The sequence below is a fragment of the Drosophila guanche genome, unplaced genomic scaffold, assembly GCF_900245975.1.
Source record: "Drosophila guanche unplaced genomic scaffold, DGUA_6, whole genome shotgun sequence".
Taxonomy (NCBI): Eukaryota; Metazoa; Arthropoda; class Insecta; order Diptera; family Drosophilidae; genus Drosophila; species Drosophila guanche.
Genome location: NW_022995750.1, coordinates 6371391 through 6390628, shown reverse-complemented (window position 1 = coordinate 6390628; position 19238 = coordinate 6371391). Strand labels below are relative to the sequence as shown.

Sequence of the window (19238 nt, the reverse complement as noted above, 5' to 3'; positions counted from 1 at the left end):
GAACTTCCTCTGGCCATAAATCAAGATGAGCCCGGGCCCAAACAGAACGATTTCCATTCTATTCAGCGTCCCGTCCCGTCTCGTCCCGTCTCGTCCCGTCTCCTTCCCGCGAATATTCTCGTTTATACGTATTTTCGGCTGGGCCCCACCCTTTTCTGTGGGTTGGTGGAAAAGTTCTATTTGATTTGGTATTAGGAAGGAGCAAAACTGCTGAGTTCACATAAATTCCGCTTTTAAAAAGAAATTAGTGTGGGGGATGGCCCGAGAGAGGAGCGAGCTGAACGGAACTTGGAGCCGCCCGAGAGATTAAAGTTGGAAACGTGCTGAAGTACGTGGCTGGGAAATCATTTTATTCTGGCTGCGTGGAAATACACTTTTTTTATCGCCATCTCAGCCCTGCCCAGGCTCCAGCTTCAGCTCTGACTCTGACTCTGGCTCTGCCGGAGAGATGGGACGTAAAAGTTTTTTGAACCGAAAATTACTTGAGCAAATATTGCTTTGTTCAATCGCCGGCTGCTTGGGAAATTATGAAGGAAAACTTGCTGGTGCAGCTCCTGCTACTGCTCTGCTGTTGGAGCAATTAGAAAAGTTTCCGGGCCAACTGTCTCAGATGGCAAGAGGAGGGAAACTTTTCCACCGAGCAAAATCAAAAATCAATAGAAAGGAGAACACCGAGCAGCCGAAGAGCCGAGCAAGCAAGAGACAAAGAAAGCAACTTTATGGCCACAAAATCACAAATTGAATTTCCCAAGAAGACCCACACACTCGCACACCATCAACCCCTTTCTTACTGCGGGCTTAGAGGGTGCCTCTATTGACTTTGCTGCTTTAATGAGATTCGGTTCGATTCCCGGGGCTCTGCACTGCGCCGCTGTCAAGGCTGAGCGAGCGCATGCCTAACGCCCTTCCCGAAATCATTTAATTGCACACGCGGCCCTTAAAAGAGTCTAAAGTCGAGGTCCGTGGTCCGTGGTGCGTGGTCCGTGGCACTACCTGCCCCAGTGCATGTTCCCGAGTCCCTGGGTCCAGGCCCGTCCCGAACATATGGCGTATGTAGTGCGAGTGCCTCGTAAAAAATTATCTCCTGCATTGTTTTGTGGCACGGTTGGGGTGCTCATAAAATCTAGCCAGCCCAGGCCCAGCCCTAGGCACGAACACAGACCCAGACCCAGACACAGACCCAACCCAACCAGACCGAACCAAACCGGCGACGGTCGGCATAAATCACTAGAAACTTGTTAATTGTGCGCCTATTTATTAGATGCATTTGGTGTTCGCTCGGGAAAAATTGGGCATCGAGGTGGTAAGTGATAGGAGAAAAGCAGACATCAGACAGCCGACAGGTGACTCTGGGCCCAGGGAGTGCCGCTACCCCCTGCCTCTTTGAAGAGTTCGATAAGATATAGAGACACTTCAGAGGGCAAAGGCGACCAGCCCCCGACCAATGTTGAGAAATCAAACAAGCCGTTTCAAAGAATTCACTTCAATCAAACACATTTCGAAACGATGAAACAAGAAAGTTTACATTCCTTGGAAGAACATTTTATTGATGAGTTATTAAATATTAAGAGTGCTTTTTCGGAACAGGTTCGCTCTCTGTCATTGAGGAATACAATTGAATTGAATCGTTTGTTATTTTTAAGCACACTTGCAAGGGGTACTGCCACAGAGAATCATCTTTTAATGCAATCAAGGCAAAAGTGCCATGCAATTATGTGCGGAGTTGTGATGACATTAATGACTGTAGCGATTGTGGGTAAGACACCCTATCATTTCGAAGGGTATTTAAAGCTTCGACCCACTGCATCCGGCCTTGATTGCTGCCTTCAATGTGGTTTATCCACTTTTGATCTTAGCTAATCTTCATTTTGCACCAAAACTCGTTTCCCCTTCGGCAGAGTGCTGCTGGCAGAGCCAGAATTTGCGGCTATTATTCGGGGTAGTTGCAATCTGCTGCCAGCTAGATCGACATCATGTCGCCTGGAACGATCAGTGTGGTGAGTCTCTGGGGATCTGCTGGCGAATTTGTACATAAATAAAGTGCCCCTAGTGGATTCTTGTCCTGTGGATTAGCTGCTGTGAGCTGGAACCAGCCTGCGGCAGGGAATACCAACTGAGGATCACTCATCCAGATGGAACAGCATTTCGCAGTGAGTCGGTGCTCGAGGATGCGCAGGGCCATCAGCAGATCGAGGGAGAAATTCGTCAATCATACAAAGAAGGAGGCACTCTGATACTCTACTACAAAGCTGGTTACGATGGATATCGCAGTCGTTACACGTACGAGACAGGCGCACCCCCGAAGCTCACCAACGGTACGCTCTCCATAAAGAGAATCGGTGCGAATGCTCTGAAATCATCAGTGGGCTAAGTATGAACAAAGAGTGTAATCCATAGATATATCCCACATGTACAAAAATAGAACTTAACCTTTCAATTGAAAGCTTAGAGAATGTGCATCATTATCTGGTTTGTTTTTGGTTTGAACAAAAGCCAATGCAAAACAAGTTTAATCAAAGCAAAGTCAAGTGACGGACAAAATATCTAAGCTTTATACTATGTATACTCAGTAGTACAAATATTCAACAATGATTAATTAGAACTTCTGTTATTCATTGCTGTTTTCCTGCAAGCTCATATGATTACTCTACCCTATTTCTAGGCTTCTTTTTTCTACCTTTCCGCATGTAGATTGCCCACATACATAGTCTCTATGCTTATTTACATATTTCCACTCCAATAACGAACTGAATTCCCCTAATTTAGCCACAGCCCCAGACCGTTTTTCCCGCCATCTATCAGTCAGCAATGCAAACCATTTGAATCAACATAAGCGGTAACAAATATTTATGGGCAATGGAGCGAATGTTTCCATTTCGAAGCGCTTATTTATTTGTGAAGCAACTTTTCCAGCCAAATGCAGGCGCACACCCATACACACACACACACACACACACGACAAATAGTATCTGTGTGTTAACAAATACAAAATTCTGTTTCTGTTCAATTTGTGTGTTTCGAGTGTGTATTTTTCTGCTTTGCCAGCTAGCATTTAGGGTTTTTATTTGGTTTCATTAATGACAATGCTGCTGTTGCCAATATTGACATGTTCCATCGCTCCCTCTGTGTTTTCTATACTCTCCATACATGGCAGGGGGAGGTCGTGACAGGGCAAAACTATGCAAGTCAATGGCGTCAAAGTGTATAGTTCATGCATGCCCATCGTCAGTGCCATGAAACTACTCGGTGGGGGTCCCAGGGTTTTATATTTTAATATCCAATGCTTATGGGTAATCTTCCCTTACTTTGTTGTGTTTCAGAATATACAAAAATAAAGAGCTTAGGCGTGTGGATCTATAGAAATGATGGAGGTGGAGGTAATAGTTTCTGTGTTCAGACAAATGAGATTGCTCTCTGGAAGCCTCCCAATTCGATTAAACAAAGTTTGAAAAGCTAAAATTGGTGCAAATTGTGATTCCCGAACCATTTTGCATTATCCTTTCGTAAAGTGATGCAAAATTCTCAATTTTTGCCTACAACTGGGATCAGTTAATCAGTTTTACAGCCAAATGCTTGATTAATTGCTTTCCTTCTTAGATGACGCTTTCAATTCGCATTTATTTGTTGATTGGCGGGTATTTTCCTGTCGTTATATTTCCTATACGGATAGCCTTCGCATTGCTGTGCGTATTCTTATTTATTTATTGTTTGTTTAGTTGCTTGACGATGATGATGATGATGACGATTGTCAACTGTCGACAAGGGCCTCTGTTGTTGTCTATTTATAAGAATTATATTTGCACTCTTTGGGGCCCGGCCCTGCTGTGCTCATTTGTATTTTGAACAAAGCCACACATGTGCATACATTGTAGAGTGTAGAGTGTAGAGTGTGTGTGCACACACGCGTAAGTACATACCATTCAGAAGAAAATGTTCCGTGTGCTTCAATTACTTTCATAAATTATCAATAATTGGCTAATGTGCGGTTATCAGTGTCAGGGACAAGCGGACACGGCGGACAGCCAGTATCCCCTTCTGCCAGGTGGGTCAGCGAATGATTTGAAATTCATAAGCTCATTAAATTTTCAGCAGACAGACAGCACAGTGAGGAGTCAGCAGTCGGCAGTCAGCAGTTTCCCGTGCTGCTCCCTGGAACGGGACAGTGACAGGGATTGGGGCAGGGACAGGCACTGGGCAAATACAATTAAAATGCCATAAAGCAAATTAGCCAAGACAAACTTTTCATATTTTGCCGCGAGCTGTGCAAATTAGTGGGGGGCCAAGACAAGGGATAGTGCTCGAACCAAGGACTACCTAGAAGATGATGACGATGGGCATGGGTAGGTAGGGTTGTATGGGTGGAAGTCGAATGGCATGGGGGCTGTGCGCACACTAAAACACATCCTGCGCCTTTGGTAATTGCCGGGCGGCGCACTCGTGCTGGCAACTTCAGCAAATTGTTGGCAATTATGATTATGTGGCACAAAGTAAAGTAAAACACACAGCGGCAGCAGCAGACTGCTGGAAAAGTCCAGTTCCAAGGGAAAATGGTCGCTTTGATGGTCGCAGATTATGCTTAAAGATCAATGGGGAAATATGACAACTGGGAAGTGGAAGATAGGAGCCCCATTATTGGATCCGTTGAGGCATATTGGTGGGTCCATTAATTATATGTATCGAGAATCTTTATGCGGAAATATCCAGCTTGCTTTCCCCCTTAAATGTAACGCTAAGTAATGGGTATTATGGGTAATGAGAATCCGAGAATACGAAACCAAAATCTCAACTCTGGGGTGGCAAATGGTCGTCTAAGCCCTCCAATTGCGCGGCAGCAACGGCCCCGGTCACGCCCTCTACGTGCATGGGCACTGTTCCCCTCCATCCGTTCGACAACCTGCTGGCAAGTGTATTAAATTATAATTATTTGTGCATGACAAAGGGTCATGAAACATGCCTAATGACACATTTGCCACAGACTCTGAACAAAACGCAGCAGCGAGCGGGCCAACGGTGGTGGCAAAGAGGGTCGCGACATGCACACCCAAGGGGCAGACTCTCCCTTCCCTCTGGGTGAGTCGTCTTCCTGCAAATGTATATATGGTTACAATTAACCACGCTCGTTATGTTCGAGGCGTGCGGCACCCAAAAAGAAATTAAACAAAGTTGCTGCAAAACTGAAAATTTCTACTTGTAATGCAACACCAGAAACAAACAGCAACGGCAACTGCAACGAAGCTGCAAATACCCTCAAACAAGCGATCATTACAATGGAGGATAATCACATGTCACTTGCAGAAGCTCTCAAATATCAGCAGAGGAAAGAATTGGTTTTAAATAAGTTCTCCTCCTCCTGCCAAGCAAACGTCACGTGCAAATGACAAGACTCTCTTTCAGAGTGTGGCAACAATGTTAAAGTTTGTTCTACAGCCAAGCCAAGGATGGCTGCAGCTCCGTTTTGGTTGAAGCCATCGCAGAGCCAGAGCTGGAGCCCAAAGCAAGCAGCACCAAGCTGCTTAGTCAGGAGTCAGCAGGTTTTTGGACTAATGTCTATTAGGCATTTGCCTTCGCTGGAAGTTGGCTCTGCCCCTGCTGCTGCACAAACTCAACATCAACTTTTCAGTTGGGGCACAGTGGAATGGCCAAAAGTTGGGGGAGCCGGCGCAGAGAAGCGCGATAAGAGCACTTGGGAATGTTTCATGTTTTTGCTAAGGGCCTGCAGATAAGATCCTTAATGGTGGTCTCCGCATTTAGTTCGCCTGGCCGCGGCCTGCAAGCAATTTTGGCTCAGGCGAGTGACCATTTAACGAATGTTTAACGAATATTTCTGCCAGGAATTTGTTCATTAACTTAAGTATTGGAGGCCCCAAAAGGGAAGCCACTTTTATGACTACCACAGAACGTTGTTAACTGATTCGTTTCTAAAGAAGAATTTATTCCCATCTCAAGTCTGTGTTAAAATCCAATAAAACTACTAAAAGATCTTAACCCTATTTAAGGAGAATATTTCTAAGAAACACACATAAAAACACAAACAAATTAAAAGGAACAAAAGAAGCCAATTAAAAAGCAATAAAATCATTTACATCCAAATAATAGGAGTTACGATTAAAGTGGATATTACAGTAGGACCTGTAGTTGAGTCTCTGTTAAAACAATTGGCATTACCAAAGGTCAGACCAATAAGTAAGGATTATATTGATTGGTTTTCATAATTGATTCATTCAATTACGAGCGAATATTCCAAGGGGAGAATCCTAAATATGCTGTGTTCGCTATTTATGTATTTTCTGAATAGATTATCCCATATCATAATTAGGATAATCCGCAATCAAATCATAAATGAATAAATCAAAATAAATATGTGGAAAGATTGCTCAAAATTAAATCAAGGAACTCCGCTTTGGATTTCGATTTCTAAGACATTTATTACCAATCCATACCTCTCATATTCATTCAATTTTCCACGTACTGCATTAGAAATCCGTTTGCTTAGATCTCTAGCAGTTTATGGACAACATTTCTCAACCTTTTTATGACGACTTCCTTTCGGTTTGCAACATGACATGGCTATTGCGAGTGGCTGCAATCGTACACCCGGGCCGTATATCATCTGTCCTCTGGGGATTAAGGTTGCATTTGTTCCATTTCAAGCTCGGTTCCAGGGGTCTAGCACCACGGTGACTGGGCAGGGAAATTCGAGTCTGTGGTTCGGGCCGGACCGGACAGGAATGTTTCGGCTCAAAGAAAACTCAGCTTGAGTCTTAACCTTCTTTCACTTATTTTTCTTATAGTAAGTACTCGTAGCATTTGGGCTCTACGTGGGCAAACAGAACTCAAAGCAGAGACAGAAATACACAGAAGATGACAAAAATAACAAAACATAAACTAGACAAACATCGATAAGAGCAAACGGACGGACAGGCGGACGGACGGCTGGATGGACAAGGTTCGGTTCAAGAGAGATGGCGACGTGCCTAGAAAAACAGAATTTTACTAAGCAAATACGTGCATATGGTATGGTAATAGAAGATACATAGATGTGGGTAGGTAGGATGGAATAGAGCTAGACCCCCGAGCCCTCTTACTCTCTCCAGCTGACAGATATTTCATGTTGATTCCTAAGCGAATTTCGCAATTAAACGGAAACGCTTGAGAATTAGGCAAAATGAGAAAACGACGGATTGGAGTGGGGGAAAAAGTCACCCAAGAATCCACTGATTGAGGGTTGTGCGAGGCATCGAGGTCCCCAATGAATCCCCTGAGGTTATTCATTATTACAACAGAATCGCACATGGCTGCACTTCTCTTGGTTATGCACAGTGTGTGCATAAAATATTCGAACTTCTAGGTGCAGCAATTTTAATCATATAAAAAGAGAGCTATGACGTAGAGGGATATTCTTTTCTTTTTTTCTACTGCTGTTCTTAAATTTCACCACACATTGAGTTTTACTAGTGGAACCTTCATAAACTACACCGTAAACCATAAAACTAATGGATATTTTCCATGTCACACAACTTCTCTGAGAGACTGTGTATGTACAATATTCATATGTGCCGTGTACTGTAAATTTATATGGATGATGGTCCCATGTCCCATGCTGCATATTTATATGGTTGATGGTCTGATGTCCCATCCATATGCGTCAGGCCGTGCCTGGTCGCAGAGTCCGCTCGTTTGCTGGCAATTGCTGCCAGCTGTGCTCATAATTTGATATGCGCCAAATTTGATTCGAGTTTTGCTCTTTACTCGCTCAGACGTCGCTTTAATTAGCTACAGTTGCTGACTTTTTAATGGACAGCAGTGGCCGAGGGATGGGACACGCCGCAGGGCGAGGGCTACAGGGGAGTACATCCAGCTCTTAGTTTCAGTTTATATTACGGACGGACATGGGTTCGGGACTCTCGTTCCCTTCTTATCAATTGCGCTTAAATCGCGGACATCAATTACGCGTCTGGCACGTTGCCCTGGCAGGCCTATCAATAAAATGTGCCGCGTTTCAAGTTACGTTCTTTTTTGTTCGTGTCTGTTTTTTTTTTCGTAGCGATTTAATTGAAACACAAGCCAGGCACACAGGCATAGCTCCAGGTCGAGGTCCAGGGCTCCGGCTAAGCAGGGAACACAAACCCAGGCATTAAATTTAAGCCGTAGACATAGACAACGACCGCATGGAAATTAATATCGAGGGTCTCCATGCTCTTTCGCGAGAGATTTAAGCCTCCACTTGGTGACCGACCACTGTGTGAGCGGAATGGGAGTGGAATCGGAGCTGTACCTTGGGAGTGACAGTGGAATCGGAGCTGTATGTACCTTGGAAGTGGTGGTAATGCCTGGCCTGGTAATTGAGTAAGTGAAGCTCTATGGGCAGCAGTCACTTTTGTGCGGGTCTTGATTTGCGCTCAACAGATAATTACACCACACAACAGGAAAATATTTCTGATATTTATTTATAAGCAACCAATAAATAATTTTCAATCCACAACCAAATGTATTTATTACCTTTATACTTACACAAGCACTTACATAACTGGAAGTAATCTAAATTTCTTCTTAAAAATTAAGAGATTAAAAGGAATTCTTCAATCGATTTATAATTAAGCTGAGTAAAGGGAATAATATCCGTGATCTGGAATACAAGTAACTCATTTAAAATATAATAAAGTTCTGGAAAATTGTATACACCAAATATACAAAATCTGTAGAGTCTCTGGGAGATTACCGTGGAAGTTCAAGGGCAGACTCTTATGCCACTTCCACACAAGTTGTATGGATGAACATTCGTTGCATTCACAAATCTGCTTAGGGAATTTCATGTATAAGTCTTCCAAGGGGTAAGATCCACATAATCTACAGCATAATCTAATAATAATCTTTTCGAAAACCGAAAAATGTGCTGCCCAGTGTTCCATTCGAAGGCACGATTGTGGCCTCTCCTTTGGCCCATCCTGCTGCTCATTACCCTCATTCCACGTCTTCCCTTTTCGCGCCTGTTACCTCAGCCTTTTCCCTTCTCTGTTCTTCATCAGCCGCCGCCTCTTTCCTTTCTCACTGTACCCTCCCACCCCCTTCCCGTACTTCCAACTCTCACTCTATCCCTTTTCTCCTCTTTCCTTCTTACTCATTATTCGTTCCGTTATCGACTACAGCAGCAATGTGAAAGATTCACGCTTCAATTGGTTTCGTTTAAGCGCAAAATGCAGGCCGACTGAATAAATGCGAGAGGGAGGAGGAAGATATCGGAGACGGATGGATGGATGTGTGTGTGTGTGTGTGTGTCTGCTGTATGGTTATGGAAATGATTTTTGGATGCGATGCGCGCCAGTTGCATTGATTTACATGACAATTGCGAGGGTGAGAGAGTGAGTGAGAGGCATGAGAAAATGCACAAGAACAGCAAAGTGAGGGGAATGGAGATTTCTTATCGGCCTAGCCACCAACCCCTTTTCGTGATTTATAAAGCTGCAGAGCTCCCCCTGAGAGCACAGGAAACGAGGCCCGACCAGGCATGATATCTTTATCTTTAACGCTGAAAAAGCAAATCATAAACGACTACATACGGAAGTCAAAGTTGTAACACTACCTTCGCCATCCTCCTGGAGCAAGCCCCCATCCACCAACCAACGTAAAGTTCCAGCCGAAAAAGTTCGGGGATCAACCCTTAGACTCGGGCGGAACTTCTGCTTGGATGGAGGAATTTCCGTCGCCTCCATTCGAGTAAATAATTTTCAGACTTCTCGCACACGAAATGATGGCAAAATAAAAAACGAAAAAAGAATAAAAGTAAGTTGTAATAATTTGCATTTTGGCTGCCAAATGAATTTAGCCACTCAGGCGTACTTGAGGGTGTTCCCAGCAATGGGGGAGCACAGTCTCTGACAGAGATAACTTTTAACTTCAATTTTCGAATAACTTTTGCCCAAGGGTAGTAGTAAGAGAACGGTAAAGAGACAGAGACAGAGACCGAGAGAGAGAGAGAGAGAGTGAGCCACCTGCTGTTAACTCGAGTTGATTTGACTTTTTCCTCCTTTGGTCGTTTTCCTGCTTGGGGTTGGTTTTATTTTGGTTTCTACAGAATATATGGTAACTATCTGAGGGGGCTTACGGGAGGTTTTGGGAATGTTCTTTAGAAATTTTCCCTTAAATTGGAAATTGCAAAAATATTTAAATGCACTTAATTTGTGACACAGTTGGGGGGCCAAGTCTTTTAGGGTAGAAGTGGTTTAAAGAATTTCACTTTAATACAGCTATAAACAGAAATATTATTATATGGATTATTGTTTGAATAAATTATCGTAGAACCAAAATAGTTCAACAGTTTAGATGTATAATCGAAGCTATAAACTATCCATAAAGAAAATATGCTTCAATGTTATCTTCAATCAAATGTGCTACGTGGCTATGAGTATGTCATAGTTTGATGTCTCCAAAGTCTTCCCTTGGGTCTTGAAAATTGGACAAATTTTGTGCTACAAATATTAAAAAATAACAGCTCAAAGTGCAAACAGATTTTAATTAAAAACTGCACACCCAAAAAGGTTCGAGTTTATAGCCTCTAGTCCCATAATCAAAGGGAATTAAATCTTCTTTTGTGTTGCAGAATAACAAAAAAAAACAAAAAAAAAACAGCGACAGGAAATTGAAAATATTTGATTTTCGAAAATTTCCTACACGAAGAATTCCCTTTCCCGCCGCCAATCGATAAGTCTTTGATCTGGGGCTGGAGCTGGGGCTGGCCGCTCCCTCTCTCTCGATTTCTGCTCGAATCTTTCATTAGACGCACAGAACAGCACACCTTAGAACTTTTTGGCCCGAATCGTGTTGCCTTTCATCTCTTGGCAGTTTCGGGGCAAGAACAACACAGTCATGTCTGCCGTCTCCTCGGGCTCTCCCTAATTGCCATGGCATTCTGGGGCGCACCCCGAGAACCAAGCATCGGGAGCGGTGCGGTGCGATCTATACTTTGGAAATGGCAATCGGAACGGGAGCCGAAATTACGAAATATTTCGCCTAAAGGCAGGCGGAGCTTCGACAAGGTGTTTACACCACAGGCCCGCATATCCTCTGGGCCCCATCGTCCCAGGACACGGCACAAACTACTACTACTAGCAGAAACGCAATGAAATTCGGAATGAGAAGGGCAATTACGTGAGAGCTGGCCAAGAACCAGGCATTTAGTGGAGTAGAACTCTTTTAGGTCCTCCTGCCGCTCCCTAGACACACACTCAACCATTCAGCCATTGGCAGGCGTTTAAAATATTTGAACAGACGGCACACAATTGAACATGGCACACACAGGCAACACACGGACGGATGGACGGATGGACGGACAGATACGGACACATCCCGGACAGATATTTACAATATACATTTAGTGAGGGGCAGAGGCAGGTGCTGCACAAACAACAGGCAGGCAGTCCCAGCTCCAGACAGAGGCCGCCGCACATAACAATTTATAGAATATTTACGTGTGGCAGCCTTTTAGGTAAAAGCTGCTTTCGTTGGCTCCTAGTTGGCCACGTTTTCGAGTGTCAGCCAGTTGCGGCAGTTGCCAAAAAATACTCTACGTAAATTATACAATGCCCGAATGGCGGCTTATTTCAGAGCGGGGCTTACGGAAGCCACGGCACTGGTCGATTTCATGGTCCTGATGATTGCGAATTCGAAATGGGAAGAGTCCCATCGGGTCTGGGGAGTTTTTTGTGCATCTCTAAATTCGAACTAAAATAATTCTGTGCATTCTGGGATGTATCTTCGTTGTGTCTCCGATTCATAAAGATACCTTTAGGACCTGGATCAATGGACGATACATTCTCATATGAATAAAGAAGTCGAAAAGGATGGGCTTCCGGGCATAGTGAGATTTTAAATATAATTTGGTTGAAACTGTCCATATATGGAATATGCGTACATGCTACATAATCGTACATAACTGTCCAACCGTTCCATTATCTCCCATTTATCACCTTCTACTTCCCATCCCCGTCGCCCTATTGTTGTCTTTTCCCACCATTCCGCAAAATGCGTTTTGTTGTTTCTGTTATTGTTATGGCACTGTCTCTCTCTCTCTCTCTCTCTCTCTCCACGTACTGTATTGTATTGTATTACCATATCTATTCGATCCGAGTCTCGGGTCTGCCTGCCGCGGGGCCTCTCTGTCACTACTTAAGTTCTATTGTGCGCTTGGGTCACATGTGGGTCTCGTTGTTCTGTTCCTCCTCCTCTGTTCTGCCGCTCAGCTCAGTGTCCCTGTTCCGCTTCCTCCTTGCCCACTCGCTTAGGGTTGGGGTAGAGTGAGATAGAGGGCTTTGTGTGTCAGCGTCAGACGCAGTCAGCGGCAGAGAACGAGGAGCAGTAGAATGAGCAGCGGGAGAGGAGCAGAGGCAGAGGATGCAACAGCGGGAGAGAAGCTCTGCTAATGGGAGCGGGAGACATCAGAAGTAACGGAAACCTAAGAAATTGCGAAAACATGTCACAAACAAGCGCGAAAAAGGCCACAAAAGAAGGGACAAGAAGCGCAGGACAATGTGAAGGGAAAGATAAGGCAAGGAGATGGAATGAGACCTCCGACAAGTGCAGGACAAAGAAGGAAAGTAGCAAAATTCAAGATCAGAATAAAAGTTTCCGAGAGACGTGTAATGAAATGCACAAATGATCGCTGAACAGCTGCTCTGGAGAGCGAGGGGAAACCGTACCATCCGTGCTTGGGCTAACTAACTGTTCATTAAAGCCCCAGCCAACGCCCCATTTCGGTGTCTGCCACGTGCCATAAATTCTGGTGTAAATGGAGCATGCCTAAAACTGTATCCCCCTGGCTACCATCTACCATCTCACCCGACCCTCCTGGCCTAACGAGCTTTGGCGTTATCTTACAATAAATTGCTGTCTTAGTTTTGTGGCCAGCACAATCCACCCTCCCCACCCTTAGTTTTACTACCCCTAAACCACGTCAGTGAGCTTTTTCCACCCTGAACCGAAATTAATATTAATTTGAAGTGTGTATTATTATATTACACGGCGAAGCCAAAGCCAAACCGAACCGAAACTTTGACATGGACTCACTGACGTCTTATTAAATATGCAGGAAGCCCGAATCAAAAGTTTTTAGAGAGGACTTTTCGAGGAGGAGTGGAGGGATGGGGAAGTGCTAACCTGAATGGGCTGAAAGTCTGTTGCCGCCTTCATCCCCTGATGTTGCCTCTTGGTAATAAAAAGTAATTAAATTTTTGGCTCTGCCTTCCAGTTGCCAGTTGCCATTGGCAATATGCACTTCCAGTGCTGTGCTGCAGTTTGTGGATTCGGTCTCGGGATTTCGGGGCTTACATAAAACGGAAGCCAAACTCCGACGCGGTGGTAGCGACAGGGGGAGGGCATAAACGAACAAGTTCAAAGGAGAAACCCGTCTTTAATAAAGAGCGGATGGAATCAGAGAGGGGGAAATCCAGAGAAGGTTAAAATGTATAATGTATGTAAATAACTGATGATTAAATTTGGCTTGAAAAATCTGTGAATGTTTTTACTGCTCCCTGGGATTTCAGTATTTTCCATCTCCTAAATGGCAAGGAACTCCTTTTGCTCCATACATAAATTACTAAAATCAATACCCATCCATTTAAAAATATTTTAGAGAAGTCTTCTGGAAAACAAATCGGTGGTTATGAACCGTAACAAATTGGAAGGAAGAACACATTCAGACGTTCGCTCCTGATTTACATACTCGAAGTTTCCGCAAGTTTTTCTGACAGTTCCGCGTGTATCCCATCCATCCATTCCGTCCCATGTTTGATCCCAAAATTAATTTACATAGTTTTCCCCTCTGGGCACATTTTTTGGCACTTTCCGTTAGCAAGTTTTGCGTGTTATCAAACGATTTACAACCCACAAGTGCGACTGCATAAATTATCAATAAAAAACATAAAAAAAGGAAAGGAAAACAGAAGAGAGGGAGAGGGAGGGAGAGAAAACAACATGCATATAATAAAAGGCAGGAAAAAATGCTAATGAGTCTTGCAGCGGTATCCCCTCCCCCCTTGTGCTCTTCCGCCCTGGGCGGATGGTCTGTGGTCTGCAGTCACTGGCAGAGTGAGAGAGAAAAAGAGTGTGAGTGTCAGTGTGGAAGGGGTAACATGAAGAACGAGGCACTGGCCAAGTCATTTCGTTTCGCTTGATTTTCAACAACTTCCTGGCAGCAATATTTAACCCCAACTCTTTCCCTTTACCACATGGTCCGCCCTCTGCCATCTCTCTTAACCTCACTCCACTCGGAAACTGCTTCTTCCCCTGCTCTACTAAGGCAATCTCTTTCTCACTCTCCTTTCAGACTCCCTCTCCACTCACTGCAATTAGCGACAGTTGCAGAAGCAGCAGCAACATCAACAGAAGCAACAGCAGCAGCAGCATTTCGGCATGACTTTGTCCCTTTCTCACACCAGCTCGCACTGAAAGAGAGCACTCTTTTTTGCGGTACTTTGTGTGCCTTTGGAAAAAGGTATAATGGTTTCTTCTAGAAGTTTGTAGTGCAAGGTAGAGAGAAGTACTACAAGGGTATCAGAATGTCGACATCCGAAAGCAACGCCTTCGTTCCCTTTGTGTTATTTTGTTTCCCTCGCTTCGCTGCATTTGCTTCGTCCATCTATTGCATTGTCTCTCGCTGGCTCTCTCCCCTGCTCACTTTTTTAATGACAATTTTGCGTTTGTTGCTTTCGTTTTGTCAATGCAACGGTTAATTTGAAAACTGTCGATTTTCATTTATTTCTGCTTCCTGTTTGCGACTCCAATGGAGCGTGTCAGCTGGCTGGTAGTTCTAGTTTCGGGAACCGCCCAAAAAATATGATCCCAAAAACAAGAACCTCACGAAATGCGCATAATCAACCGGTAAACCAGCACAAATGGTAGCGTATAGTGCCGCGGCCCGCTGTATCGTATCCTGCGAACCCGTAATAAAAAATAATAATGTCCCACCCGAACCACCCTGGGGATACGACTCAACCGTTTCCGATTCGATTCCTGCTTTTTATGCTGAAAAAGCGTAATTAATGCGTTTTTCCTTTTCAACAATTCCCCTTCCCCTACCTCTTCTTCTTACTCCACCTTGTTCTTGTTCGTCTTTGTTTTATTATGTTTTGCGCTGAGCGTGCAAAAAACGCCAAATGTAGTGCCCTGAGGGGCCGGCTGGGCGGGGCCCAGGCAATAATGAACAAAGGCAAACACTCCTCACACACACACACGAGCGAAAGGGAGAGTGCGAGTGTGGCCAACAGAGAGGGGAGGGGAGCAAACTTTATCATTAAACATCCAAGAGTTACTTTTATGTTTTATTTCCGCTCGCAAAATGAAAAGCTTAAGGCTGCCCACTCCCATCCCATCCCTCTCTCTCTCTCACTCTCTCTGTTATGCGTTTCGCACTCGAGCCGCAATATCGCACTCAAGGGCTTACAAAAAAATGAGCTAGGGGAAGGGTTGAGTTGGAGCAAAGTGCCGAAATAATACATACCCTCGCATTGGATAGTTCCAAAGGCAGGTGTTGCCATTTAATTATGTCAATATACAATATTTCGTTACATAACAATTTTTAAGATTATTCTGATTTTGCAAGTGTTTGCTGAGAACATCATACCCTCTGCAAGTATTGACACCCTCGAAAATAGAATGAGATAAGAAGCAAAAGGGTAGGCAAGATAAATAGATGCAGGACAAGCAGCTGCGTTTAGAAATTATCGCCGCCATCGATTTGTTATTGGAGCAAAGCAAACCTTACGAAGAGAGCAGAGCTTGACAGAGGAGAGCGAGCAGAAAAGGAAAGAAAATAAGAGCACATTTAGCTTGAGCAGCGCAGTGACTGCAGGCGCAACCTACCCGTCAAAGGAAGGCATTTCCTCTCCATCCCGCAAGTCTTTCAAAGCGTCTCAAGTGCCCGTGCAAATGAGTCTTATTCCCATTTTGATTCGATTTCCATTCGTTTCGTTTCCATGCGATTCAATTCGATTTGGTTCACTGGGAAATGGCGAAGGAGCTCTGGCAGTTGGATGTTCTTAAAAGTAATAATCGAATAAATTCCCTTTGATGTGCAGATGGGAATAACTCTTTTGTGTTGGAAGAGCAAGCTTGAAGCTTGTGAAATTTTGATTAAACAACTGTTCCTCTGTGAGGTATGAATTCAAAACAAGGCAAAATATCTTATATATCTTGGATATCTTCTTGCCGACTGTTAATCCTTTTGTCTTAAGTCGTACAAACCCTAGCAAATTCCCATTTGAAGTTGCTCTTTTAGAGAGCTAATGCTGAGGTGTTCCTGCCGCACAACCCGTCATTAGACAAAAAGGAACTTCAAGTGGAAGGCAGAAAACCCACGAACTAGAAAAGAATCCTATTGGGCGCATGATTAATGGCTGCAAATTCATTTCCGCAGGAGGGAGAAAAAGAGATTTGTGTGTCCATGGATTTCGGGATTTCAGAGGCGGATGCCCGGACGGAACGGCGGATGCGGTGCGAGATGTTCGTGGTCTCGTCGTATTCGTATATCTTTTGTGTATCTTGCGCACACTTCCTGGAAAACGCCGGGCAAACAAAATGTATCTGCAGGTAGGCAGACCGCCAGACAGTCGGCCAGTCAGCCAGTCAGCCAGTCGGCCATGTGTGCTTCGATGTATCCGTGCATCCGTGGGGTAGCTGTAAGCTGGAAATTACTGTAAATCAGCAAATCAGGTCATTAGATACATTAATCTCGACAGCACGGACAATTTATGCTAAATTATAGCATGCCATGCAAAGCGAAATACACACTCGTACAGATACATTCACACACGACCACCTAATCCCTTGGATACTTACAGAGCAGAGCACCATCTGCGAAAAAAACGAACGAACTTTGAGAACTTTCCCCCCAAGGGCAGGTGCTGCTACTGCGACTGCGAGCGACCCTTATAACGAGCATAACAATTTGGTTAAAATATATTGCGCCCGCATCAGCAGCAACTAAATAATGTGTGGAGGGAGGGCACTGTCCGTACCAGGTTCTCAACAACCCCCATATGTCAGGGCAAGTGACAGCGTTACCTGTCAGAAAGCACTGCCCTCACCCATCGTTTACTCCCTCCGAAGCACCGAAATAACTGCAATTTGAAACTGCAATCAAAATGGTTAAATGCGGCCCAACTTTGAGCCGAGTATTAAGTGTCTTTGAAATGTGTCGCCAGAGTGAAAGAGGGAAAAGACAAAGCCCAAAGATACCAAAAAGAATTTTGAATGCTCTAAAAAAACTGCAAAAATGTTTCAGATTAAAAAAAGGATTTAAAACTACAAAAGCAAGTCTAACATAAAATAATCACCCACCCGGTTTCTCGTTGGATTCATGATTGATTTGAAAGAGGATTACCAAGGGGATTTAGATGGGCTGTGGGTATATTGGCTTAAGGACGCATGTTTACCAGTTGCCAACTGATTAGTCGGATAACCGGTAGAGAAATCGTTTTGCTACTAGTTCCAAAACTGGTGCAACATTCAAGGGATTAAAATGAATGGAACATGTTATTAAGGGGGTGGAAATTGTTGAAAAAAAAATACATTTTTTTACTTCCCCTGTACCTTTTTTGAATGACAACTTTCTTAGTCTCCCGAGTCATACTTTTAGTCGAATATATGCTGGAAATCGTCCACTAATCGCACATCAGTTTATTTGAATACTTACTACGTAGAAGACTTAAAAAAACCCATCCATAAAGTACAACACACAATGCCATGCCATACTCGTGCCTGTGGCTTATCCAGATCAGCTCTCCCATTTCCCAAGACCCAGACACCCGTTCTCGGGCAGCCAAGCAGCTACGACCGGCATACCCTCACCTCAAACAAAGTGCATATAAATTGCTTGCTAATTGGATCCATGGAGTGCCTCTATAAGGCAAGACTTGATATATATTTTGTTGCTTTTCGCGCAATTTGCCGTCGCGCCGCCGGCATTTTCAAGTTGTTTTTTCCCCTCACTATTTTTTACCTCTTTTGTGTTGTGTAGAATTTCGTAATTGTTGTAAAATGCTGGCGCAGAGAGGATCTGTTATTATTTGGAAATTATTTTAAATATATGCGATGTTCAACGTCTAACTTATGGGGGGGAGCGGCAGCATCGGCCCCACATAATGGTTGCAGAACTTTTTAGGGTGTGACTGGAGTTACAGTGGCATTATTATCACGAGCCAACCGCACAAAAAAAGCACGAATGGAGGAATGAAAATTTCGTTGAGAATGACTTTTTATGTCGGTGATTCTTTATTTGGGGAATTCTCGAGTCATTATGTGCTTTCTACTTTACTGAAAGTATGATTAAACCTCCACCAATCATCAAAGCGAGACGGTCCCTCCCTGAACCGCTATAAAAGGATCGTTATCCCTCAGATCGACCTACAATTATGCGTCCGCCGACAAATTTGATGTTTATTTCGCGTCTCCCAAAAAATAACGAATAAACACACGAAGAATTCGTATCAAATATATGATATTTCTGTATTAAATTCCTGAAATATCACAAGACATAACTATAATTGCTTCGGGCCAAAGTTTTTGTTGTTCTCTCCTCTGGATGGTATGGGGGTATTTTTTGTGAAACCCAAAACTCGAGGCGACATTCCGGTGTTTCTTCTCCCGAAAGTATTTTCAACGGAATCCATTTAATAGCATTTCCAATAAAAACAAAAAAATAATATGTATGAGTAGCAATAAACAGAGAAACGGAGAAACTTCCCCGAACTCCTCCACGAAGCAGAACATAACTGCAATTTCTGGTGTCAGTCCCGTCCCCCCCCCCCCCCCCCCCCCTCTGGACAGCAGTCTCTGGCTGACCAAGAGATGGCAGCGAATGAAGGTCAAGTTAATTATGCATTTGCCAGCTGACAGAAGAGACGACAGCTCATCATAATACTCTTCTTTGGGGTAGCATTAATCTGGAAGAAAATTGTGTTCCATGGAAACCCACGATCAGCCCTGAAGGACGACTGAGTCTGCGGTTTCTTAGGTAAGATTGACCTTAATGTTGCTCCTAAAACAAGCCTTGGCTTTTGATCGTGCATCCGAAAGATCATTCTTTAAGGGTATCTAAATCTCCTGCCAGCATGTCTAGCTTTGTTTCCTCTTTTGGGACTTAAATGTCTGACATTCCTGACAATTAGTTGCATAATTTTATAAAAAAAAGAAGGGAGACGGAAAAAATAACTTAAATTGTTGATAACTCGATGGGCAATCGAAATTGG

At 43.8% G+C, this 19238-nt stretch overlaps 1 protein-coding gene across 1 annotated transcript; it reads left to right on the top strand.

Moving 5' to 3' along the window:
- Positions 1 to 1888: 1888 nt before the first annotated feature.
- On the top strand, positions 1889 to 2400 carry LOC117586156. Its single transcript, XM_034276055.1, has 2 exons — positions 1889 to 1997; positions 2051 to 2400. Exons 1-2 carry the CDS (start codon positions 1974 to 1976, stop codon positions 2369 to 2371), a joined length of 345 nt encoding a protein of 114 aa, XP_034131946.1. The 5' UTR covers positions 1889 to 1973; the 3' UTR covers positions 2372 to 2400.
- The last annotated feature ends 16838 nt before the right edge of the window (positions 2401 to 19238 follow it).